At 38.3% G+C, this 27,924-nt stretch overlaps 1 protein-coding gene and 1 pseudogene across 1 annotated transcript in view; both read left to right on the top strand.

Moving 5' to 3' along the window:
• COL19A1 (collagen type XIX alpha 1 chain) overlaps nucleotides 1-27,924 on the top strand; it is a 348,702-nt gene that overhangs the window by 33,955 nt on the left and 286,823 nt on the right. The window contains exons 5-6 of the mRNA XM_053665015.1: nucleotides 26,146-26,269; nucleotides 27,502-27,777. Of these exons, the coding sequence (XP_053520990.1) occupies nucleotides 26,146-26,269; nucleotides 27,502-27,777 (400 nt within the window). The remainder of the gene's footprint in view (nucleotides 1-26,145; nucleotides 26,270-27,501; nucleotides 27,778-27,924) is intronic.
• LOC119059060 (heterogeneous nuclear ribonucleoprotein K-like) lies at nucleotides 5,206-6,600 on the top strand (annotated as a pseudogene).

Raw genomic sequence — 27,924 nt, 5'->3', positions numbered from 1 at the left:
CAGCTGTTTTTGTGTGAAAGCACATATGAACATTTTCACTTCCTATTGGGTAGCTTAATATTTAAGTTACCAGACGGGGTTGTTGAGAATCTCAGCATTTAAATTCTCAAAGAGAAATAGCATTAATCATCTATTGCCTATCCTCACATGCTCCATGCAGACTGTATTTCTAACTTACTTTTTCCTTGAGAAAGTTTCTTTTAGGCTCCCTGTTTTGTGATACTTTTGATACTTTTAGTTTAATGATATGGTTCCTTAAAAGCAAACTGCTTATTAATTGGTAAAAAAGAAGAGTGCAGAGGAAGAGAGTAATTTGATATTGGGGAATATAATGGGTGACTGTCACATGGGGCACTTCAGCAGATGTAACCACAGACCTGTGTTGTTGTGGGGGGTGGGTTAGGTGGCTTCATGTGTAGGCACTAAACCCTCAGGGCAAGGCAGTTTCATGATTGGTATCATATGCAGTAAAGTCAATATGTATCTCATGTAATTTCTTAGAGAGATAGATAGATAGATAGATAGATAGATAGATAGATAGTTCTGCCCAGTAGTTATCCAGCCATGTAATACAAAAAAGAGACATTTATTGAAGAAGATACAAGAAACATTGTACACAGGATAATGACGCCTCAGTCTCCTTCAAAATAGGCACCTTGGGACTTCCCATATGATGCAATCTGCTATGCCATCATATTTTCCAGAATCTCATCAATGGTCTGAGATCTCTTCCCCTTCAAAGGTGATTTTAGTTTTGGGAAAAGCCAGAAATCACAGGGTGCCAAATTCAGCCTGTAGCAGGGATGAGTCACCTGGGTGATTTGATGTTTTGCCAAAAAAACTCTGCATGAGACGTGATGCATGAGCAAATACGTTGTTGTGATGAAGCTGCCAATCATCAGTCGCCCATAGCTGTGGCCTTCTGAATTATCTGAATAATTTATGCAGAGGAATGTATAAGTTCAGTGCAAAATTTGATGCAGACTCATTGCTTTACTTGCTCAGTCATTTTAACTGCAATGACCACACAGTAGACATGCTCACTCAGTGGTGTCTACCACCCCCACTGACTAGTACAGTGAAGTCATCATTGTTCATACATGTACATTCCAGTCCACTCTCCTTGGCTGCCAGGTTATATTGGTGTTGCACAAACCATTTTCATTATATCAACAATGGCTGGACTTTTTCTGGACAGACCTCATATATTAGTTTAGAATTTTCTTAACTACTAGTAGATACATTTAGTTAATTAATTTAAGAAAGACAAATACTCTTCCAAAAATTAAGGTTTTCTTTTCCACTGCCTTCTTGATGATGTAAACTCTGTAATTCTGGTTTGAGAATTAAAGAATTAAAGGATTAGAGTGAAAGTCTTTTAAAATTCATCAGGCCTGTGCATAAGAAGACTTAGCTAATTTTAAGCACTATATTGGAAAACTTGGTGCCACATTTGGGCAATGCTATTCTCCTTTGAATAGGTGTGATAATAAATATTAGGTATAACATGAAATTTATTTCCTGACTTCTGGCTCTGAATCACTATATTCCCTGGGTGATCAGTGTAATCAAACTCTTACTCTGCACATCAGAATTCTGGTGCTTCCACTACAGGAAACTGGAGGGTATCTGGTTAAGTTAACTAACAAGTGTCAAGTAGCTTGTCTCCTTTCCACTTAATTTCACTCATTGAGTCAAGTGTGCTAGGATGCTTCTCTTACATGATGCCATTTTGATTTTTCTTTTCTTTTTAAAATTTTATTTGTTTATTTTCAGAGAGAGGGGAACGGTGGGAGAAAGAGAGGGAGAGAAACATAGTTACCTCTCACATGCCCCAACTGTGAACCTGGCCCACAAACCCAGGCATATGCCCTGAACTTTCAAACTAGTAACCCTTTAGTTAGTAGGCCGGTGCTCACTCCACTGAGCCACACCAGCCAGGACACCATTTTGATTTTTCAATGAGACTGGAGTAAAGTTGCAGCTATTTATATATTTGTAAATAAGCTGCTTTGCAGAATTAGCATGGGAAAAAGCAGATGCTATCTTGTATGGAAAATGTGGATTCTTTCTGTGCTTGAGCTTGTTTTTATCGTTCTGACATCTTCTGGGTGAGACTTATGAATAGACAGATCTAGTGAGTGTGTTGGTCAGATACCTTCAGCCTGGCTTAACGTGGGGATCCCAATGGCTGCTCTTGCAAGGGCCCTCCAAATAAATGTTATTGTACGCTTCAAGGTGGCTGAAGGGCTTTATATGCTTGGCTTTATTTTAAATTCATGTATACTTTTTCAATATTTCTTGGTATAGCAAATGATATGTATTGGGGGGCTTTAAAGATTCTGCATGGTGTGCTACCTAGTTTTCTAGCATTATTTTTTAAGAAAAGAGTTCCTTGGCTTCTCTATCTACAAGTATCCCTTGTTATGTGAAAGAAATAATTCATTATTTATATACATATTGACAGAGAGTTATCTCATAGATTATCATATTCTGATTATCTTTAAATTGTGTTTTAGTAATTTTCACAGAAAAATGGTGAAGTTTCCAGAGAAAATATACATAAAACATGTATACTATGAAGCACATTATTTTCTTAGTGCTTATAGTTCATTAGTTGCTTCTATAGAAATGTTTTAAGTAAAAATGTCTTAATAGTTAAATATTTTAGAAGAGTTGATGACTGTTGAATTTCTATATACTGTTGAAACTGAAGAGGCAACACACCCTTATTTTGACTAGCCAGTGGGAAAGGCAATCAATTTTAAATGTACCAGGGAAGTGAATTTCTTGATTTATTATTGAATTCAAGGATGGTAAAGAGTCTTGTCTCTCAGGTTCTATGATTTATACCCAGTGGCTAACTGGCATATGGTGTTGAGAAAGATTCTCAGCCCATTTTGCGTTCAGCAGATGAGAGTGCTGTGACCCATTAGCAAGAAGAGGAGAGAAGGGAGTGCTCATGTGCGTGTTGAGTCTGTAGCATCTCTGATTTAGGATGATTCCTGTGATCTGGTGCTTTTGCAGCTGAAACAGTTCCTCGAAATGGGGGCAAATGAGGCTAGGTGTGAAAAAATAATCAACACCAATTAACTTTAATACAATTTTATGAGCTAGACACACATGGCATAATTGACAGATATGGTCTCCTTTACCTTTTGCTACAAATAAATCTCCAGTGAAGAGGAAGGTTCTCTCTCTGTCTTCCACTAAATTGGAGGTTGCTTTCTGGAAGCAGGGACTATTTAACTTCACAGCTTTACATGGGGAAAAAAGAGCTGGTAAAAGATAGTCTCATTTACACTTTAAATTTTTATAAACATAATAATCTTCAGCAATTAGGAAACCCTAAATTATATATTTGGAAGATGTGTAGTGTTTTGAGGGAGTTATTCAAGTTTTCTGGACCATAACAGTTCCCTTGGAAACTCCTGCACATGGGGACACTGTTACCTGTACTGTAGCAGGACAGGCACCTCATCTTGGCTGCCGCTGAATGATCCGCCCCAAGGACATGTCGTTTCCACATGGACCTTAACACACCTCCATATTTTTGTTATTGTAAATGACACTTCAGCATATAGGAGAGTTGTTTCTCTGTGTGTCTAGGATTATTTCCATAAGATTTACTTTTTCAAACTGAAATTCCTAGTTCACTTTTAAAGCGATTGATATGTGCTTCTAAGTATGTTGTATTATTGCTTTAGCCATCTGTTCTGCATATTACCCAATATCTTCAGCAGCATTAGACATAAAAATTTTATAATTTTATTAAGTTTTAAAAAATTTATTAAGTTTTAAAAAATTACCAATTACAAGTTAAATCTGTAGCTTATTATGTACATTTCAGGGGTCTCTGAAATGTTTCTCTTCTGCTGAAGGGTAAGTAAGACGTAGCTTTCTGTAAGTCACTGAAATAATGCAGTCTAGAATAGAGCTCACCTTTTTATTCAACATTTCTTGAACATCACTATGGACTTGGCACTTGACTGGGCACTGGGATTACATGGGTGAAAGAATGTATGTCTAGTCTTGCCTTTCTGGACCTTGTTGGAGAGATACACAATGCAAGGAAAACCTATGTTTTTCTTTTCCCTGACTAAACAAGAAACCAAAAAGTATTGCCTTCTATCATTCAGGCATGGGCTATGGGACTCAATCCCACCCCTTCTCTCATAAAGGCTAAACTTTCTTAAGCATCACACACAGGCTTTAAATTTCATTTCTTCCCTCTTAGGAGCCAATTTTCTAACCAATGTTTCATTTCTCTTTTTATCTTGATGAGTCTGGGTAAATTTTGTCTATTTTGTTTATCTTTTCAAAGAACTAGCTCTTGAATTCATTGATCATATTTTTAGACTCTATTTCATTTATTTCTGCTCTGATCTTTATTATTTCCTTCTTTCTACTCACTTTGGGCTTTGTTATTCTTTTTCAAGTTCCTTTAAATGTAAAATTAGACTGTTTATTTGAGCTTTTCCTTATTTTTTGAGATAGGCCTGTAATGCTATGAATTCCCCTCTTAGGATTGCTTTCCCAGTGTCCCACAGATTTTGGATTCTTGTGTCCTCATTTTCATTTATTTCAAGGTATCCTTTGATTTCTTCCTTGATCCTGTTGTTGACCCATTCATCATTTAATAACATGCAATTTAGCCTTCGTATCTTCATGTTTTCAGTGATCTTGAGAATGATTTCAAGTTTCATAGCATTATGGTCAGAGAAGATGATTGGTGTGATTTCAGTCTTCTCAGATTTATTGAGACTTGTTTTGTGTCCTAACATGTTATCTATCCTAGAAAACATTCCACGTGCACTTTAAAACTATGTATAATCTGCTGTTTTGGACTGAAATGATCTGAAGATATCAGTTAAATTCATTCAGTCTAGTGTATCATTTATGGCCGCTCTCATTGATTTTCTGCCTGGAAGATCTCTCCACTGAAATAAATGGTGTGTTAAAGTCCCTGAACATGACTGTATTTCTGTCGGTCTCTCCCATTATGTCCATCAAGATTTGCTTTACATAGTAGACACCATTTCCTCTGTTTCTCAGCTGCACCAACCTCGAAGTCTTGCTTATGTTCCACTTGTTTACAGCCTATAGGCTACTGTAGCACTAGGGTGTCAGTTGTTCCTGCCCAGACTACTTCAGTTCTTCTCTTCAAGGATATATAAGTGACTGGTGTTCAATATAATTCAAGAAAATGGAAACTGACCAGCCAGAGGAAACCTTCCCCAACGCTGAAACCAGTGGTGAATTTGGTAAATGCCCTGCAGAAGACATGGAAGAGGAACAAGCTTTTAAAAGATCTAGAAACACTGATGAGATGGTTGAATTATGCATTCTGCTTCAGAGCAAGAATGCTGGGGCCTTGATTGGAAAGGAGGCAAGAACATTAAGGCTCTGCATACAGACTACAATCCCAGTGTTTCAGTTGCAGACAGCAGTGGCCCTGAGCACATTTGGAGTATCATTGCTGATTTTGAAACAATTGGAAATTATGAAGGAAATCATCCCTACCTTGGAAGAGGGACTGCAGTTGCCATCACCCACTGCAACCACCCAGCTCCCACTCGAATGTGATGCTGTGGAATGCTTAAATTACCAGCACTATAATGGAAATGACTGTGAATTGAGACTGTTGATTCATCAGAGACTGGCAGGAGGAATTATTGGTGTCACAGAGGCTAAAATCAAAGAACTTAGAACACTCAGACAACAATCAAGCTTTTCCAGGAACACTGTCCTTATTCCACTGACAGAGTTGTGCTTATTGGAGGAAACCCTGATAGGGTTGTAGAGTGCATAAAGATCATCCTTCATGTCATATCAGAGTCTCCCATCAAAGGACATCCACAGCCTTAAAATCCCACTTTTTATGATGAAACCGATGATTATGGTGGCTTTATGATAAGGTTTGATGACCACCATGGACGTCCTGTGGGATTTCCCATGCGAGGAAGAGGTGGCTTTGACAGAATGCCTCCTGGTCAGGGTGGGCATCCGATGCCTCCATCTAGAAGATATTATGATGACATGAGCACTCGGCAAGGACCTCCTCCACCACCTCCTGTCCAGGTGGCTGCAGTAAGAGCAGAGCGCGGAATCTTCCTCTTCCTCCACCACCACCACCTAGAGGAGGAGATCTAATGGCCTATGACAGAAGAGGATGACCTGGAGACTGTTATGATGGCATGGTTGGTTTCAATGCTGATGAAACTTGGAACTCTGCAATAGATATGTGGAGCCTTTCAGAATGGCAGATGGCTTATGAATCACAGGGTGGCTCCATATAATGGGGGTTGTGGCTCATATGGTGATTTTAGTGGACCTATTATTATTACTACACAAGTAACTATTCCCCAAGATTTGGCTGGATCTATTATTGGCAAAGATGGTCAGAGAATTAAACAAGTTCATCATGAGTCAGGAGCTCCGATCAAAATTGATGAGCCTTTAGAAGGGTATGAATATTGGATCATTACCATTATAGGAATATGGGACCAGGTACAGAATGCACAGTACTTGCTGCAGAACAATGTGAAGCAGTATTCTGGGAAGTTTAGTAAGACTAATGAAGAACTGACGGAGTACTAAATCTTTTTTTTAGTCTGCTTTGGTTTTAAAAGCCAGCATTCCTCTGCTCCTTAGGTGTTCTGCATCTGAGGTACAGGGAAATCTTTGCTGTTCACCAGATGTAATGCTCTAGTTCCTTACAAACAGGGTGGGGGAGGGTGTGCAAAAACTAATGTTGAAATTTTGAAACAGCAGCAGAGTGAGTAAATTTTAATTTTTGTTCTTTGCTGGTGGTTAAAAAGGAAAATTGCTTTGTGGGTACCAGAACATGTCGGGGACTATGGTAGGACGGGGGCAAAAATAGCAGTAGTCCATATTTCCCTGACATCTATTCAGAGCAGTGTGCAGAATATAGTGCTCTTTTGTAAGAAACATTTTATGATTCTTAAAATAAATGTAATGAACCTAAAAAAAACACTTGCTTTACATATGTAGGTGTTCCTGTGCTGGATGTGTAAATGTTTACTAGGGTTCTATCCGCCTGTTGGATTGTTCCCTTTATCATTATGTAGTAACCTTCTATGTCTCTTACTATAGCCTTGGTTTTAAAGTCTGTTTTGTTGGAAATAATTACTGCTACTCCAGTTTTTCTTTCCTTTTCATTGGCATGAAATATGTTTTTCCATCTTTACTTTTAGTCTATTTGTATCTTTTGATCTGAGGTGGGTCTCTTGAAGGCAGCGTATATAGGGATCTTGTTTTCTTATCTATTCAGCTACCTTCTGTCTTTTGGTTGGAACATTTAAGGCATTTACATTTAAAGTGACCTTTGATAGATATGTATATAGCGCTATTTTATCGTTAGACTGTTTTCCTCTGGGGTTTTTTTTTTCTTTCTCTTTTTCTTCTTAAAGCAAGTCCTTTAACATTTTTTTTCAGTACTGGCTTGCTGTTAACAAGCTCATTTAGCTTCTTCTTGTTGCGGAAGCTCTAATTTCTCCTTCAATTTTAAATAATAGCTTTGCTTGGGAAAGTACCCTAGGTTATAGGTCCTTGCTTTTCTTCATCTTGAATTTTTTGTGTGTCTCTTCTGGGATGAAATGTTTCTGATGAGTACTCAGACAACAGTCTAATTGGTGCTCCCTTGTAGGTAATCATCTGCTTTTCTTTTGAGGCTTTTAGGATTCTCTCCATGTCTTTAAGCCTTGTCATTTTAATTATGAAGTGTCTTGGTATAGGCTTCTTTGGGTCCAGCTTGTTTGGGACTCTCTGAGCTTCCTGGACTTCTGTGTCTCTTTTGCTCACCAGAGGAAGCACAAGAGAAGGTTTGGGTCATTATTTCTTCAATAGGTTCTTGATCCCTTGCTCACTCTCTTATCCTCCTGGTATTCTCATGACGTGCATGTTGTTCTGCTTCATGTTGTTCATAATGTCCCTCAAGTTCTCCTCATTTTTGTAAAATTCATTTTTCTTTTTGATGCTCTACCTGAGTGGTTCTATCTCACGTGTCTTCCAAATCAAGGACTCAACCCTCTGCTTCATCTCACTTACTGTTTATTCCTTCCTGTGTATTATTTAGTTCAGATATTGCATTTTTTGTTTCTGATGGTCCTTTTATGGTATCTATGTCTTTTTTCATGCTTTTGAGTATTCTTACAATAACTACTCTAAACTCTCTATCTGAGCAATAGCTTATCTCCCTTTCATCTAGTTCTTCTTCAAGAGATCCTCTTGTTTCATTTGGGATCTGTTTCTTTATCTTCCCATTTTGGCTGCTTTTTTTGTATTTTCTGCTTTAGTTGTTAAGCTAATCAGTCATTAAATTGATCAGCTGTTAAACTTACCAAGCTGTACTCAGAGACTTAGCTTAAGTTCTAGATGGTGGGGCAGAGTAATTCTTGTGGGTAGGGCTCTTGCTTCCCCTCAGGCTGATGCCACTCGAAGAGGAGTGCTCTGCCTGAGAAAGATGGCTGCTGCAGTATGGGCAATGGCTCATCACAGGGAACTTGGCAGTTGTTCCTTCAGTTCCCTCCTTAGAGCTGCCAACCCCAGAGTCTCCTCAAGCATCTCTAATCTGCTCTGCCTTCCCTTTGCCAGATCCCAGAGTGAGTGGCTGCAAATGAAACTTTTGTGTGTTGGGCCTTTAAGAGATTTTCTGCATCTCCAGCCATCTCTCCCTGGCAGACAGAACCCTTGCTGCTTTTCAGAGCTGGATGTTGTCTGGGTTTCTTTCCCAATTTGTTGCCAAAGGCTTGGGAATCCAGCTTGGGGTTTAGACCCCACACTTCTCAGGGTAACCCCCAGCTCCTGAAATATCCCTCCAGATCTTCAGTGGCCACCTGTGGGAGCTCAATCAGCCCTCTTGAGCCTCCTCCACACTGTCTACTAGTCATGTTTTAGTGAAGTGGTTTCTTCTTTTTGTCTATGATTATCAGGCTTCTCTCTAGCTAATGTTCACTTGGTTATTCAGGAAGATTTCTCTACAATTTAGTGGTAATTCCAGATTGGTCCTGGGAGGAAGTTAGTGTAGCTTCCACTTTCTGTTCCACCATCTGGGATCCAAATGGACTTCAACAATTCTACTCACTAAGGCTCTGTCTATGTAAGTTGAAAGCGATCACAAGTTCAGTAAAAATTTTAAATAATATGGATACATGAGATAGTGCCTTGTAGAATTAACATCTGATTGGTGAATAGGAGATTGAATTGATGAAGTTCAATTCAATCCAAGTTATTCCTTCTGTACCCAAGTTATTCCTTTTATTTAAACCACCTCAACTTCTGCTCTCTACCACAGAATTTCTCTGCTTCAGCTGTCCTCTCATAGGCGACCTTTTTGTTTTCAAAGGTTAACCACTTCACTTGTGCTTTTAATCTACTTCTAGTCAGCTCTTTCTAAAACATTGATTTACCCATGGTTTCCTTTGCTCTCCTATTTTCAATGCCTCTTTTCACAGTATCCTGCCTCTAGTCTACAGATATGTACTTAATCCATCTCTATTCTAGAAGTGTTTTCCCTTGACAGTCCCTTTTATTCCCAAACTTCCCCCAAAAATAATGTTACTGACCACTTTTACTTCCTCACACACACATCCCTAAACTTATTCATGTCTGACTTATTGAACACGGGAGATTTCTCTTTCGAAGTTACTGTTGACCTCTGTCCTCTCTCCAAGGAAATGACCTAAGTGCCTTTGTGTACCCATTTCTCTCTGTCATATTCTGTCCATTGTCTCTGCCAGTTGGAATCCTATATATCCTAGAAAGCTTAGTACAAATCCTACCTTCTAAACACAACTTTCACTCATGTCCTCAGGCCAATTTCTTTCTTTCTTTTTTCGTGGTCCAATACACTTCTAAAATATAATAGTGACCTCATTCTAGCTCAGATAATCTAAATATCTAATTAGGTTGTAGGTTCAAATGATATATTGACATCAGTGCCTAAATTGTTCTGCTTTCTCCTCTCTACCTGTACAAATGCAGAACCTCAGCTCCCTCCTAAAGTCTACTCTTGTTACTCCTGGGAGCCCCAAGAATGTTGCACATGTGCTTATGTTCACAATCAAATATACTTCTGTTCCTGTTTTCTAGTCTCCTTGTCAATGTATGTCACCTATGCCTTTGCTTTGAGGTCCCTCTGCAAAAATGCTGTTCTATCAGACCCAGCCAATCTACTTAAGCTGCTTATTCTCACCCTCAGGTGCCAAAGTTTCCCATGGCTTATGTCTAAGTGGGTATGTGTGTATACTTTGGAGGGTGGCAGCATGGATTCGGTGACCCTCTAGCTATCCCTGGGACCCTGAGACACTACTGCTTCAAGACAGAGCCTGATAGGGCAGTTAACAAATATAATTCAATCAACTCCTGCCATTCCTTGCTCTGTGGGGCTCAAAAGCTCATAGACATGGATATTGGGCAAACCTCTCTATTATTTTCACATTGCCTGTCTCTCTTCTAATTTAACCATTATAAGAATATAACACTCCCTTTGTTTACAAGAGCTATTTTGAAAACAATATTTTTATAGTAAACCATCACTATTATTTTGAAGTTTAGCTTTGATACCAGTGAAAGAAGAACTTCTAACAAAGTATGTCATTCAATTCTCAAATTATGTTGAGTACTCACTATGTGTGAGGCACTCAGGATTTAAGGATGAATAAAGACATGGTCCCTGCCAACAAGTAATTTCTGTGTGGGAATATAGGTATGTCAACAATTAGCTATTATGGGATATAGCAGCAATCTTTAATAGTATGTATGATAGACTTTGGAAGAACAGATGAAGCCCATTCTGAGGGAATTGGGGGAGGTTTCATAGAAAATGTGAAAAGTAGAGTCTTTTTTTTTAATTTATTTTTTAATTGATTATACCATTACAGTTGTTCTATTCCCCCCTTCATTCCCCTCCACCCTACCCCCTATCCCCACTATTACCTCCCCTTTAGTTTATGACCATTTGTCTCAAGTTCTTTAGATTCTATATTTCCCATACTATTCTTGCCCCCCCATCTATTTTCTACCTACCATCTATGCTACTTATTTTCTGTACCTTCTCCCCCCTTCTCCTCTTTCCACTCCCCTGTCGCTAACCCTCCTTGAGATCTTCATTTCTATGTTTCCACTCCTGATCTAGCTGTCCTTTTAGTTTGCTTTTGTTTTAGGTGTGGTTGTTAATAACTGTGAGTTTGCTGTCCTTTCACTGTTCATGTTTTTGTAACTTCTTTTTCTTCGATAAGTCCCTTTAACATTTCATATAATAAGGGCTTGGTGATGATGAATTCCTTGAATTTGATCTTATCTGAGAAGCACCTTATCTGTCCTTCCATTCTAAATGAAAGTTTTGCTGGATAGAGCAATCTTGGTTTTAGGTCTTTGGATTTCATGACTTGGAATACCTCTTTCCAGCCCCTTCTTGCCTGTAAGGTCTCTTTTGAGAAATCTGCTGATAGTCTGATGGGGACTCCTTTGTAGGTGACTGTCCCCTTAGCTCTTGCTGCTTCTAGGATTCTCTCCTTCATTTTAATTTTGGCTAATGTAATTATGATTTGCCTTGGTATGTTCCTTCTTGGGTCCAACTTCTTTGGTACTCTCTGAGCTTCCTGGATTTCCTGGAAGTCTATTTCCTTTGCCAGATTGGGGAAATTCTCCTTTATTATTTGTTCAAATAAGTTTTTCATTGGTGGCTGTGCCTTTTCCCTTTCTGGTACCCCTATAATTCGGATGTTGGAGCGTTTAAAGATGTCCTGGAGGTTCCTAAGCCTCTCCTCATTTTTTTGAATTCTTGCTTCTTGCCTCTTTTCTGTTTGGCCATTATTTGCTTTCTTCTGGTCCACTCTATTGATTTGAGTCCCAGTTTCCTTTTCATCGCTATTGGTTTCCTGTGCAATTCCATTCATTTCAATTAGTTTCGCCTTCATATGTTTGTCTAATCTGTGGCTATAATCAACCAGTTCTGTGAGGATCCTGATCACGAGTGTTTTAAACTGTGTGTCTGAGAGTTTTGCTATTTCTTCATCGCTTAGATTTATAGGCTCTTGGGCTTTGAGATCTTCTTGAGCCATTTTTGGTCTGTTCATGCCCAGGGAGTAGGAGGAGTGGAGCCTTGGACTCCCAGGTTGCTGGGTTGTGATGCTGTATGTGGGGCGGTGGTCAGAGCGGGAAATGGCAGCCCCCTCTGCTGTTTCTCCTGGCTGGGTGAGGAGTTGAGCCTTAGGTGGTTCACCAGGGTGGGGCCACTCAGGTGGCTGGGTTATGACGCTGTAAGTGGAGGCGGGGTCAGAGCGGGGAAATGGCATACCCTCTGCTGCGGCTGGGCGCTGGGGCTGCTGGCTCTTGTCCAATTGCCCACTCCCTCGCTTGTCTATCCACACACAATTGTGTGACCACAGTCAACCCACAGCCCTGCTCCCTCGCTGTTTCCCCGCTGTCGCTTGCTGAGGTCCAACCCTGCGCCTGGGTTCTGTGTGCCTGAGTCCATCTGACCAAGTTTTCCTGTGCAAACCTGCTCCACCAGCTGCTGGTTTCGCCCCTCTTACTGGTCAGGCTGAAGAATTTGTTGTTATCAGACTTCCGAAAAGTTCAATTTCCTGTGTTCTGACTATGTTTTCTGTTGCTATATTTAGTTGTCTCTAAACTTGGTTGTGTGAGAAAGCACGTCGTCTTTACCTATGCCTCCATCTTGGCGGAAAAAAGTAGAGTCTTGAGGGATAAATACAAATGTGCCAGGTGAGCTAGGGGGCCTGTGTGTGGTAGTTAGAGGGAGCATCATGGTGGTTTTAAAGGTCAAGTTAACTTGGAGAATGGTGAGAATACCATGTGGTCAGTGAACACAGGTAAGGAGAGTGTCCGGAAGGTGGAGGAAGCTATAGGGCAGGCTGAGGTGCTTTTCTGAAAAGTTCTCATGTGCCAGGCTAAGGGGTTGAACTTTATTCATATAGAAAAGTAAGGTAAAATATGAAACATTTCTATAATCTTATGAGAAACCAGAGTGTATCAAGGATACCTTACTAAAGTTTTTTAAAAAGTAAAGGTGTGGGAGCAATAGCATTACATTCTTAATAGCCATTGGGAAAATCACAGCTTTCAGTTAAGTTGTACTCTCAGGCTGATCCAGAAGCAGTAGCCAAGCCCCTAGACTCAGGAAGGACATTTCAGAGTTCATAGAACCTTTTAGGGGTGAGGTTGGGTTTGACTCAGTAGTTACTACAATTACTGGGTAGAAGACACCTGAAAAAAACTAGTGTTCAAGGTCTTTCTGATGAGTGCCTTCTCTAGTCCACTTTTGATTTTTATTATCTGAGTGTCATCTATCTAGTAGGCAAGGCTTGTTTTCATTAGGAAATCATTTACAATAGCACAATGAACAAGTGCTAATCATAACAGGCGAAAGATCATGAGAGTCATCCAAGCTTTGTTTTCCCATTAACAACCCATCTGTCTGTATCCCCACAGCAAACACAAAAAGGCTAAGATTTCAGAGTCTCTGTGGCTGTGAAACTCAAACATCATCACCCAGCTTGCAGGGAAGGCATTTCAGGCAAGCCCTCCAGGCCCTGCTGGCCAAATTGCTTGTAACATGACAGGTGATGGTGGATGTCAGCTGGGAAAGAAATGACTTACTATAAACTCCAAGCATCTCTCACTTCACTCTCAGGAAATGTAACTTGTATCTTATTTCTCCTCCTGGAAGATATTCAGCAAGTCAGAGGCCCCATTGATACGTGTAAATACGGAAGTTCTTTATAAACCCTGCCTCACACTTATTTAGAATAGAAGAATTAACTTGGAAGCCAGGTCTTGATATTTAAAAATAGATTTTTCCCATTTAACCATTTCATTTAAAAAGAAAATAAATAAATAAAGGTTAGGCTTGCTAAATATGATCTGGAAAACTGTTTGGCTCTATCAATGTAACACTTTCAAAAAAAGGGCTTTGCTTCAAGGCTTGTGCTATGAGCTAGCTGAAGAATTAACTCTGGAACCATTACAATTAGTAGGTAAACTTTTTAAAACAATTTACTCTCTAAATGTGTATCACACTCAATTTTTGGAATACCATTTACAAAATGGTGTTACAAGTTTATGAACTCAATAATAGAATTTATAAACACTGAAATTGTCAAAGTTTCTTAATCTTTTTAATTATTTTTAAAAATTTCACTCATTGCAACACATTCCTTACTATTTAGCTAGAACAAAAAATTATTTAAAAGAGCAAAAAAAATTTAAAAGAACAAAAAAAGAAACTGACAATCATGGGTTTTCCTTATTATTATTCTTTAGTTTTAGTTTAACCTTTTTTTTTTCTATACATGAGACAGACGTGTCACTTGCCACATTACAATCTGTGGTTCTTTTAGAAATATGGAACAAATGCATCAAATTAAACTTGCTGTATAATGTAATTACCAATCATTTAATATACTAAGAAATAAAGAAATTTATAATCTTCAAAATGGTCTTTATTTTTCTTGACAGCAAACCACTAAGGCCTAGTTATGGAGAATAAATGAGATCTACTCCTTGATTTCAACTCTCCATAAAACAACTTTTTAATGAATACTTGCATGTGCTTTAAAAGAGTGAGTGATGTTTTAGCTTTCATGATTTTCCCTGACTGTGCCGTGCTGGCAGCCCTCCCCATCTGGAAGGCAGTGTGAGAAGGCAGTTTATCCCCTAAGGCAGCCCTTATTGGTTTCTCATTAATTGGGACAGCCAGGGAGACCCATTATTTGTTCACTTGCCATCCTTCTGTCCCCTAGAGACCAGACACTTCACCTTCATTATGTTAACTTTGTATATAGCTGTGTTAGGCATTGATTTTACACCTCAGGCGATGAGTGGAATGGAAGCTACACTGGTCCCTGTACCAGGAAAATATTAATGTAGCATCAGTGCTAAGGGTTCTCCTTTCCATAATCATTTGAAATAGTCACATTTGTGATTATGATCTCCACATTTTAAGGAGTTACTTGTTTTTTTTAGTTAGGTACCATCCTATTGATGTTCTTCCTGATATATTGCTTCTCACCAGGACGATAAACCCAGAGGCATTTTTTTATCAGAATATTTCAAACTTTTCTCCACATTACATAGTTATCAGTATATTTACTGTTTTCATAAGTCTGACTACTTCCTGGAAACTGCACTTAGTTATTTAAAAATGCTTAGTGAAAATTTCTAATTTTTCTAAGAAATGATCTCTAAAGAATATATAGGGAATATTTCCAATTGTTTATCACCTCCTGTGGCATGCACATCTTTCCTAAAACTTAACAGAGGTATCCTTATTTTAAACATAATACTGTGTGGTTTGCGATACTTCTTGATCTGTGCTCAAAATATCATTAGGGGAAGGAAATGTAATAACCTACCCCTCAGGGCTACTGGCCACCCAGGCTATGCAAATTTCATGAGTACTTTGCTCAGAGCCCAAAATATGATTTATTATTGTTGTTAATATTACAATATAATTGTAATTATTTATCCATGTCTTGAGATTGATGTTTTATATTTATTTATCTCCCCCTACTTCATCCAGCACTCAGAAGAGTAATAGTCCCAAACATTATTTTTAAGTAACATTTAAGTAACATCTTCCTTGTAGTCCCAAATGTTACTTTTAAGTCAGGTTGGTAACAGTGAGGGAAATTTTATTCCTAACACAGAGGATACAAGCAATCTGATATACCAGAAAAAAATGGCCTTGGAATTAAGAGTTCTGAGTTCAGGTCCCATCCTGACCTCTGTCTGGCAAAGTGATGGTGGAGCAGTTTTTTGACTTCTGTAGTTTTAATTTCTCTTATATGACGTGAGGTGGCCAATCTAAATCACTATTAAGGGTCCTTTCAGCCTTAGGAGTGTAGAAATACAGGAAACTATTATGTGTGCTGTCATAACTGAGACATTCCCAAAGACCAGAAGACTCCCGCTGAAGCATGCTTTTGGTGATTCCTTCGGGGAAATTTTCCTGGGTCAGATATCCCACTTTGCTAAAGCCTATAGACATTTTCACTTCTTTCTGAAAGTAAGAATACTGGTTGTGTTTGTTCCCAGACCTGTTTTGTGTCTCAGCTTTTTGATTAAACTGCTGTAAAATCACATAGGGCTTGGTTTTCCCTTCTGTTGTTTTTCTGCTGAATGTGAAATAGCACAATCTCATGAGGTCTTAACTTTAAGGCATTGTGCGAACTAATATATTTTATACTGAATACAAATGTTTGGTACCTACTATGACTGCTCGTAGACATCATATAGGTTACCCATGAGGGGAACACATTTTTATGAGTACTTCTCATATGGCAGGTACTAGTCTAGATGCTTGATTTAAAGCAACAAGTCTGGCAGAATCCCTGTTCTCATGGAAATCACATGTTAGTTGCTAGAGGCAGGCAATACAGCATGAACCGGTACATTAAAAAAAAATGTTGGGTAGTTTTGAGCCTACAAAGAAAATAAAACAAGATGTTACTTAGTGACGGAGGTGAAGACAACTATGGACCTTTCAAAGGAAGTGACATTAGAGCTGAGACCTGAGCAGTGAGGAGAAGCCATCTAAGTGAAGACTTCTGGGAACTACTGTCCCGGGAGAGGAAACAGGAAGTGTAAAGGCCTAAGACCTCAGGGAGCCTGGCCGTTCAAGGAACCAAATTCAGGTCACTGTAACTGAAGTGTGGGTGCTGCACTGAGACTGAAATAGGAGATGATGTGTCAGAGGAAGGCAGGAGTCAGAGCACATTAGGCTTTATGAGCCATGAGCAAGGATGAGCATTTTATTATAGGACCCATGGGACACTGTAGGAAGGTTATAAGTAAGGGAGGGACCTTGTCCACTCTATGTTTTAAAAGCTCATGCTAGCTGCTGTGTGCAGGCTAGACTTTAAGGGAGGGAAAACAATCAAGACACTGTAACGGGTCCCAGGAATGGTGGCACCTTAGATTAAGGAGTGATAGTAGAGCTGAAGAGAAGTGGGCAGAATCAGGATCTATGCTGGGGGGCAGACAATAAGACCTGCCAATGGATTGTGTGGTGTGGGGAATAATAACAGATAGGCAAAAATCAAGAATGACTTCTGGGTATTTGGTTGGAGAACTTAGGTGAATGGCCATATCTTTTATTAAGATGTGGAATCCTTATAGAGGGATGTGTCTGGTAGGAAACAATAAATTCCATTTCAGTTATTTAGAGATGCCTTTAATATCCAAGTGGAGATGCCAAGCGGGGACTTAAAGATATGTGAGTCCGTGGCACAGGTGAGGAAGATAGTCAAGGTTTATCTTGGTTACATCTCCCCTTTGGCATTACCTCCTTTTTGTGAGAACTTTTCTCCCATGATTCCAGTGGCTTAAGGTGACACTTTTGCTACCCAGAGTTCATAACAGTGGTATCTCATCTTGGTCAGGCTAACTCAGGGTCATTCTTGTTCTGGATTTATTCCTTTTTCTCTGTATATTCCCCACTTAAACTTTCTTCCTTTATGACAATCCATGTAGATCCCAGTTCTGTGCTTTCTAAGGGGAGAATTAATTATTAGACTGTTAGTAACATGTGACTTGTTTCTAGGGATTATTTTAATGGTAATACAGCTGTTATTTTATAAACACAGGCATTTTCCAGAGAGGAAGAAAGCTCTCATAATAGAGAATTAGTTATTTCGCTTGTCAGTGAAAGTACTTCATAGTTAAGGAAGATGTTGATATCTCTAAGTTCATAATCACATATACAAAAGGTAGTGGATATTGACTCCTACTTAATAACAATTATACATACACAGAGTGTATGCTTCCTCCATCTTATGCCAAGATCTTTCTTGTATTGGGTTGACTAAAAACTCCATTGCATTTTGTCCCTATGATGGCTCTCGTAGTCTTATTTGTCTTTAATCTCATTTGAAACAATTTTGTTAGACTGTATTGTGACAGCTATCATATCAGCATACATTTAAAAAGAAAACATAAAAATTGGTGAATTTTTGTATAGCCATTTTAATATTGAAGAAAGAAGATACACACAATTTTCAGCATATTATGCTTTGTTATTTCAAGAAAGGTAAAAACACAATTGAAATGCAAAAACAGATTTGTTCAGTGTTTGGAGAAGGTGCTGTGACTGGTCAAATGGGTGAAGAGTGGTTTGTGAAGATTCTTGGTACCATTGACATTTTGGCCAAATAATTATCTGCTGTGGGGCTGTGTTATGCATTGGAAGATGTTTAGCAGCATCCCTGTATTCTACCTACTAGAAGCCAAGGAGGTACCCAACATATTGAAAATATCCAAATCAATAAAGTTATTGGTGAAAATTAAAACTGTGTCTTTTATAGAAAAAATGTAATAGACTAGGATTAATCCTCTCACAGGTACTGTAAAGACGATTCCACAAGTGGCAAGTTGTTTTGTGATTTGTTTGGCACCTTTGGATAATTTAGAATGATTTTAGTTTGGTTCTCTATGAGGTTACTTAGTCCTATTTAAAATTTTGATTTTAGATTAAACATTTCATTAATTTGCTATACGTCTGCTCTCACATGTCTATTAATATTTATGTGACTTTGATTAATGTAAAGAAAAATAGACAAAAGGAAAAAAGTTAATTGAATAAACTTTGAGCTCCTCAAATATAAATTAATATTAACTTACATGTATGAATTTTTCATTTACAGTGTATAAAATACAGGAAAGTATAAAATATTCCATTGAGAATTTCTACCCAAATATACATATATATATGAATGAGTTTGGCAAGTACAGATCAACAATATTTTTGTTAATGGGAGTATCACTGAATAAGCAGTGGATAGAATTTCTTATAGGAAATTACCCTCCATTCAAAAATATTCAAGCATGGATATCTTAGACATAGCAAGCTGTCATTATATCTCTCTGGTAACAGACCAGTAATCCAGTATGGCCTCTTTTATAATAGAAACTTTGGCAAGACCCAGAGAAACTTTCTGTGTCACATTAAGTGTTTGTGCTTGTGTGGTACAAACAAGAAACACAGTCTGTAAGAGCAGATATATTTTGCAACATACTACTTTTAAAATACACAGATTTTTCTTCAAAAAGTATAGTCTTGGCAAGCAAAATCATTTTTGGTCTTGAAAGCAGATTATAAATTTCTAAAAGGAAAATATAGTAACTATAAAATTTTCATCCATTATAAATTTAGGCTAAGAAAATTGATTTTTTAAACATTACTGAATTTATTTCAATGTATTATTTTGAGACTATATTATATGTTATCATTATTAATATTAATATGTTGCTTTATTATTTTTGTTACAGAAGGAAGCTTTCATGTGATATATTTTTAATTTTTAAATGGAATTTTAAATTATTGAAAATAACTGTATTTAGTTTTATTTACATAATACTGAAGAATTATATCAAAACTATGTTGTCATTGTTTTTATTCACTAGATCAGTGTTTCATTTAACATAGTTATAAAGGACCCTGTTGGTGCTGCACGTAGGTTTTGTGGTTGATGCAAAGATATATTTAAGGCTGTTCTTGTCTTCTAAGAATTTGTAATCTCATGATGAGATGTGACAGGTGCTTCTACACATATACACACACACATATATATACTTACATATATATATACACATGTACATGCATGTATATGTATTTACATATATATACACACACATACGAGTGTATGTAAAGAGTGCCCTTAAGGGAACTAATCCCATCAGCAGGACCACACCCTTGTGATCTCATGCAAACAAAACTATTTCCCAAAGGCCTCACCACCCCGTACTATATATTGGAGGTTGGGCTTCAACATAAGAATTTTGGGGAGACACAGGTCAGTCTACTAGAACTCATATCAGACAAAATAGACTTTAAGAAAAAGTTTTTAGAGGAGATGAGGAAAGCAATTTTGATAATGATGAGAGTGTCAATCCATAAAGACTGTATAACAGTTACAAACATTTATGCACCCAATAACAAAGCCCCAAAATTTATGAAGCAAAAACTGACAGAATTTAAGGGAGAAACAGATAATTCAGCAATCATAGTTGGAGACTTCAATACTCCATTTTCAAAACTGAAAGAACACTAGACAGAAACTCAATAAGGAAATACATGACTTGAACATATATGTAAACCAGTTATATCTAAGAGACAATAGAACATTTCACTCAACAGCATCAGAATACACATTGTTCTTAAGTGTACATAAACATTCTCCAGGAAGGGACATGTGTTAAGTCATAAAGCAAGTCTCAATAAATTTAAGAGGACTGCAACAATCTTGCTGTTAGTAGGGTTTTAAAACAGTACTGTTTCTAACACTAAGTTTTCTATTCACACCTTGAATTCTAATTTTGGCCTCGAACTATATTTCCCTACTTTCTTCAAATTTATATCACTTCTTAGATTTTCTGTGTATAATTTCCCTCTTCCAATTTTGCTTCCAAAATTGTTCCAATTTTAAGAAACAATTAGGGTAAGAACCTTTCTTCTTCCATCTTTGTAAGCCTCACAGTGCTCTACACATGGTGGGCATTGAGCAAACATTTTTTAGCTGCCATCTTACTGACTACCAGTCATTTGTTTTTGTTTGGTTTACACAATGTTGGTATGAGCAGTGTTTATGAAAAATATAAATTAATTTCCAAAATTAAAACCCTTAACTTTTTAGATAAAAATGTGAGTATTTGGCCTGTCTTGGAAAATGGCATGATCTGGCAAAATGCAACCCACATTCCCACATGCTCACAGTTGGCTAGAGCTAAATAGCAGTAGGTCCCTGTAGATAGATATAGGGGGCTCCACCCACAGAGACCCTCATCTGCCACAGATGAGAATAAGTCTACCAAGATGTGACCTACTTGGGGAGGAAGGGAAAGGTGGCCGGTCTCTCAAAGGAAAAGGGCCTAAAGCATTTTCCTCAATGGGCTTTTATTGGGTCTAATTTGCATAGGAATACAAGGTGTATAGATAAAGCCCATCAATCATTGTCAGGCAGTAATGATCAAACAATAGATAACAGTCAAAGAACTCTGAGGGCTTATTTTGAGTCAGGGTCAGGTAGCTAAAGGGCCATAAACTTTGTGGAAACAAACTCATTTCATGCTTGGACCCTTATCATTTAAATTGAAGGTATTAACAAAGTAGGTTTCATGGAATTTTATGAATTCTTTCTTAGGCTTGATCACACTGGGTAACCCGCCCTTTCCAGCACAGGGCTGTACCCATCTCTGACATTGTTTCAGGCTTAAGTCAGGCCAGGGAAGTAAGGCAGCCAAGAGATTATGAGACTTCTTACAAACAGAATGAGGACTCAGGCTATGTCAAAGCTGAGAGGCGAGGGTCCATGACCCCCTTTTTCTATAGCCTCCTAAGTCCTTCCCTGAGGGCCCCTTCATGATCATGCCCGTCTTAGGTCATCCCTCCCTTGAGAAACCTTACCTATCATTGGCTAACCAGTCATCCACCTGGGGCCAAGCAGGGTGAAGTAAAAGAGGGCAGAGGTGGCGCCCCTACAAGGAAGGTAATCTTTGTCTCCTTAATGGGTTATGGTCCTCAGCCTTAGCCAGGCGGGGTTACAGTTTCTGAAACCAGGCAGAGAGATTCCCAACAGATGGACTAGGATGGCAGCTTTTCTCAGTCTGCACATGTGTTCTCTGCATGAGGACAAGTGTCAGTTAATATTATTAACTCATTTGCTGTATTTGTTTTTCCTATAGAAGATTTAAGAGGAAAGTGAGAATTGCTTGTATGCACATTTCTATACCAAATGGAAAACTAAAGTTAGACTAAGAGCACCATGCTTTTTGTCATTTCAGTTTGTTTTTATGTTGTTTATACCTGAATTCAGTTCATTAATTGATTCCTTTACTATTTATTGAATACCTACCTTGGGTAGCCACTGTTCTATACGCTGGGAACAAAGTCACCTAAGTATTAATGGACATGTGAGAGCAGATGTAGACCAAATTAACAAAATGTTTAATCTAAAAATCAATTTTTAAATGGGACTAGATGAACTCTTAGAGAGCCAAACTAAAGTCATTCCAAATTATCCAAAAGTACCCAAAAAAAGGTGCCACTGTGGAATTCTCTTTATAGTACAACATAAAGGGGCTAGTCTTAGTCTGTTGTATTTTTTTTCTGTAAAAGACACATTTTTAACTTTCACCAATAACTTTATTGATTTGGATATTTTGAGTATGTCAGGTGTCTCCTGATATTGGCTTCTAGCTCTGCAGAAGCTGGGGAGTGAGGATGTGTGTGGGGGGTGTGGTACAAATGAGGCCCCCAGGTTAGTTCTCTTCTCTTTCTTCATCCAATTAGACAAGAGGTGAGAGGATTGTTCTGGAGAGAAATAGAGCCAGTGAGATTCCCGGCTGGGACCAACAAGGACAGCAAGTGCAGAAAAGAGGCAAGGCACCAAAAACAGAGGAATGAATTAAAATCCTATACTGAACTGTGAGACCCCCCACCCTGTCCCACACACATCCCTTGATTCCTGAATGTCTTCAGCAGGTGAATCCTCTTTACCTGTGAGGAAGAGGTAAATAGAAGGATTCCATTCTATTCTAAAAGAGGAAATATCAGGACTCCTTGGAGAAATAATCTTCCTACATTAACAGCTGAGGACTCTCAATGAAGTCCACCAGTTGATCATGCTTTGCAGTGAAGCTGGTTCATTGATACTCTGTGCCAGTTTGCATAAACTTCGCAAAGCTTCACTCTTTCATTCTTAAATATATGTGAACTGTAATGAATCATGAAGAGAGAGGCCAAACTATTAAAACTAATAGGCAAAACTAACCTGCATGAAATGGAGACATTCAAGGATGCAGAGAAAAACAAAACAAATGGCCCTGTCAGTCTAGCTTTACTATTTTTTTTAATCTTGGATAGAAATATGCATATAAGAAATGTTCACTTCCTCTTAAGTCTTCTATAGGAAAAACAAAAAAGTTTTTGCACAGCAAAGGAAACCATAAACAAAATGAAAAAAACAGCCCACTGAATGGGAGAATGTATTCGCTGATACATATGAAAGGGGTTAATATCCAGAATTTATAAAGAACTTATCTTCTTAGAGTGGAGTTGTGTAAGTTCTTTGTATATTTTGGAGATTAAAGACTTGTCTGAGGTATCATTGGCAAATATGTTTTCCCATATAGTTGGTTCTCTTTTTTACTTTAATCCTAAGAACCCTGAAACACCAATCCAAAAGAATCTATGTACCCCAATGTTCATAACAGCACAATTTACAATAGCCAAATGTTGGAAGCAACCTGAGTGTCCATCAGTAAATGAGTGGATCAAAAAACTATGGTACTCCTGGCTGGTGTAGCTCAGTGGATTGAGCACGGGCCTGCGAACCAAAGGATCACAGTTCAATTCCCAGTCAGGGCACATGCCTAGGTTGCAGGCCAGTTCCCAGCAGGGGACCCATGAGAAGCAAACATACATTGATATTTCTCTCCCTCTCTCCTTCCCTTCCCCTCTAAAGATAAATAAGTGAAATCTTTAGAAAAAAACAAAACAATGTACATTTACACAATGGAATTCTATGTAGCAGAAAGAAAGAAGAAGCTCCTACCCTTTGTGACAGCATGGATGGATCTGGAGAGCATTATGCTGAGTGAAATAAGCCAGGTGGTGAAAGACAAATACCATATGATCTCACCTTTAACAGGAATCTAAACAACAAAACAAACAAACAAGCAAACTATAACCAAAGACACTGAAATAGAGAAGAGGCTGACAGTGACCAGAGGGGAGAGGGGAGGGAATTTCAGGGGGAAAGGGGAAGGATTCACAGGAACAAGTACAAAGGACACATGGACAAAAACTAGGGGGGTGGAAAAGGGAGGGAGGTAGGGAGGACTTTGGGGGTGGGCTGGGATGGGAGTAAAAGACAGAAAATTGTACTTGAACAACAATGAAAATAATAAAAAAAGAACTTTTAAAACGCAACGCCAAAAAAATAAAAAATCTAATTAAGGGACCTGAAAAGACATTTCTCCAAAGAGGACGTACACATGGCTAATAGACATATGAAAAGATCCTCAATGTCACTAATCATCAGATAAATGCAAAATAAAATCACAATGAGATATCACTTTATACCAGTCAGAATGGCTATCATCAGTAAATCAACAAACAAGTGTTGAAGAGGATGTGGAAAACCAGGAACCCTTGTGCACTGATGGGGAGAATGCAGACTGGTACAGGCACTGTGGAAAGAAGTATGGAGTTACCTCAAAAAATGAATAGTGTAACTGCCTACGACCCAGTGATTTCACTTCTGGGAATTTATCCAAGGACACTCTAAACACGAATTCAAGGAATATATGCCCCCTATGTTCATTGCAGTATTATTTACAATAGCCAGAATTTGGAAGCAGCCCAAGTGCCCATTAATAGGTGAGTGGATAAAATAGCTATGGTACATTTGCACAATGGAATACTACTTGGTCTTAGAAAAAGAAGAAAATTTTATCCTTTGCAATAGCATAGATGGACCTGGTGAACATTATGCTAAATATAATAAGCCAGTCAGAGAAAGACAAATACCATATGATTTCACTCATATGGGGAATCTAATGAACAAACTGAACTAACAAGCAAAATAGAGGCAGAGTCAGAGAGCAGGATGACAGTTCCGGGGGTGGGGAGCAAAGGAATTGAGCAAAAAGGGAAAATGAAGAGAAAGAACTCATAGACGTGGACAACAGTGTGGTGACTGCAGGGGGAGGAGGGCGGGTGGAGGTGGAGGAGGGTCAAGGGGAATAAATGGTGATGGAAAAAATAAAATCAACAATAGATGATATAAAAAACAGAGAAAGAAAAGCCCACCAAATTGATAATGTCTGAGATTTAAAACCTATTTATTCAGGATAACTCAAAAAAAGAACAAAAGAGAATTTTAGAAATAAAAATGTAACCAAATTGATGTTGAATTGAGAACTATCCAAGAAAGTAGACTTCAGTCTGAATAAGGAGATAGAAAAATATAAGAGAAAGAGTAAGGACACTAGGTCATAAATATAAAAGTTAAATAATTGTCTGAAAGAGGAGCTCCGGAAAGAAGGGATAGAGAAAATAATATAGGGAAAGTAATTTTTAAATCTTACATGTTTTTGTTTTTTTTTTAGTAATGCACAGCCCGCATTGAAAGATGCACTGAATACAATGACTGGGGAAAAGGCCCAGTAAATTTTAGAACACTTTAGTTAAAGATTTTATCCTTAAAGCAGAAAGGTGGGATAAAGGAGGCAGGAAATTGGAATCAAGGTGGAGACTCATTCTTATAGCAGGTAGTGGTGGTTGGCAGATCTGCTGTATGGGTGGAGGTTTCCTTTTTTGAAAGGACTTTTGATGAAACTCACTTATTAAAAGTTTCCACTTGGAAGTTTATGCTTGGAGTTGCCTCCCATCGATACCTTATTCTACCTTTCAAATTCACAGGTGGCCCCAACAGCAAATGGCAGGCACCAACGCCTGGCTGTGTCGTTTGTTTTTAATGAACAACACTACTTAAACAAGCACAGGAATGTCATTATAAAATTCAGTTAATGTGGTGACTTTTCAGAAAAAGTAAACTTTAGAAGCTTGCTTTTATTTTGATGCGATGGAAAACAAATGGTTTGCTAATCATTTTCTCAATAGGGGGTATACTCTAATAATGTAGCTGCAATAATGTTGGTTGCCTCTCTTTTTAATGTGTCCTCAAAGAAGAAGAATAAAACTAGAGCATACACACACATACGGGTATTTATTCCTTTGTAAATCTGTACCGTTTGCCAAACTGCAGAGAGTTGTGCTCTTCTCCTCTGTTGGAACACTTGTTGATTAAGGCCATGTCCTAACACAGTACTGTAGTCTACTCGCTTACTTTTATATACCCCAGGCTTTAACCACATTATACCAGAAGATATAAAAAATGGGGAAGCACAAAAATGAAAATTACATGGGCAATGTAGGCATGATGCTTCCATACATCTGCTAGTAGATTACTGTAAAAATGCATAATGAATCATAAATTTATGGAGAAAAAGACTGAGATATTGTGTTACATAAAACTTTATACCTAGATTTTCTTTCCTTGCCTTCAGTTTTCCCACAACACTTGTGTTTTTCTCCCACAGTAATATATTTCCCAAAGGCCTTCCCGAGGAGTATGCCATAGCAGCCATGTTCCGTGTACGAAGAAACACCAAAAAGGAACGCTGGTTTCTGTGGCAGCTTTTAAACCAGCAGAATGTGCCACAGGTGAGGAACCATAGAGTTGTGCTTAGGCCAGGTGAATCTTGGAACTATGCACACAAATTTGGGAGCTCCCAAATAGTCTGTCTTTTAGAGGAGTTGTCAACAGGGAAATTCAAGTATTCTCATAGTTAGAATGATCTTGCTGAACTCTGTCATAGGGAAGTCTGATAGGTGAGATAATATTAGTTTTCATTTTTACCTCTAGATTCGTATTTTGTGTCAAGTCACTCAAACCGCTCTTCCTTCTGCTTTACTGACTGCTTTACTGACACTAAGTCCACTTCACTGATATTTGTTTTATCTGTGATTATTTCTGATGTTATGTATTATTTTTAAAAGCTGTTCATTGTCATCTGAAATTCCTTAGTGAGCTAAGAGATGAGATACTGATTTCGATCCGCTCAATAAGAATTTATTGACTACATACTATATGCTAGTTAGTGACAAAGAGATTTAAAAAGCGTAATTCCTGTTCTCTGGAGCACGAGGTCTAAGGGGATGTCATCTAGGAAAACAACATACTAAGGCATAATCACGATATGATTAAGTGCAGTGGTAAGCTTGGAGCCGGGTGGGGAGTGGGAGGGTGGGGTGAGCAAGGATCTAGGAATACTTGCCAAGGAGATGGCATTTGGGCAGAAAGGAGGGAGGGAGGGTACTCTGGTAAGGGGACATGAACCTTACTTATTGGCGCCATCCGTTTGTGAGTAGTTCTGTATACATTCATTGGAATGTTTTTCATTTCACTGATCTTTTAACGTGTTAATACACTCACAGTTTTAGGATGGAAAGATGAAGCAAACTGAGAGGGTCCTCTATGAAATGCATTTTCTCTGCACCTTGCAAATCACCTAAAGTTAAAGAAGTTGATCTCAATTTCCAAGCTAAGAGAAGTGATCGTATTCTTCTTCTTATAAAATTAATAGCACTTAATTCTTTAATTACTCATACAGAAATATGCACACAGACACGAACGTGCACACACATATACTCTTAGATGTTCTATCTTGAGAGGAGTGTCTTACATTCACCAGAATACCATATACTGAAACCATTTTGTAGCTGGATATTTGCTGTTCTTCTATGTTAACCAGTCTGGAGGACACAGGTGTCATCTAAAACATTTTACTAAGTACTTCAGTTGTACTAGCATGCTTACTGAGTTTTTGATTTGTGTGCTTTAATAATTTCAAACACTGATTTTAGAATATTTAAAGCTAATTTGCATTTTGCAGGTTTCGATAGTAGTTGATGGTGGAAAGAAGGTGGTGGAATTTATGTTCCGCGCTGCTCAGGGAGAAGTGATGAACTACATTTTTAAAAATCGAGAACTCCGTTCTTTGTTTGATCGTCAGTGGCATAAGCTGGGCATCATTATACAACCTCGGGGCATTTCCCTATATATGGATTGCAAGTTCATTGCAAGCCGGCACACTGATGAAAAGGATGCCCTGGACTGGCGAGGAAGGACTGTCATCACTGCGCGAGCTTCAGATGGCAAGCCTGTGGACGTGAGTTGTGATGTTGGTTGTGAAAAAGAACTAGTCAGATGTCTGAGTTAAAACAAAATGTCTTATTTAGAACTTCTTCCTTTAATGACTGTGTAATTAAACATAGGCTTCTCAACACATGTTCCATCAGGCATGCGACAGTTAGCT

This window comes from Artibeus jamaicensis, unplaced genomic scaffold (genome assembly GCF_021234435.1).
Source record: "Artibeus jamaicensis isolate MK-2021 breed Jamaican fruit bat unplaced genomic scaffold, CSHL_Jam_final contig_388, whole genome shotgun sequence".
Classification (NCBI taxonomy): domain Eukaryota; kingdom Metazoa; phylum Chordata; class Mammalia; order Chiroptera; family Phyllostomidae; genus Artibeus; species Artibeus jamaicensis.
The sequence above is the reverse complement of the archived record's forward strand: the minus strand, read 5'-3'. Positions and strand labels throughout refer to the sequence as shown.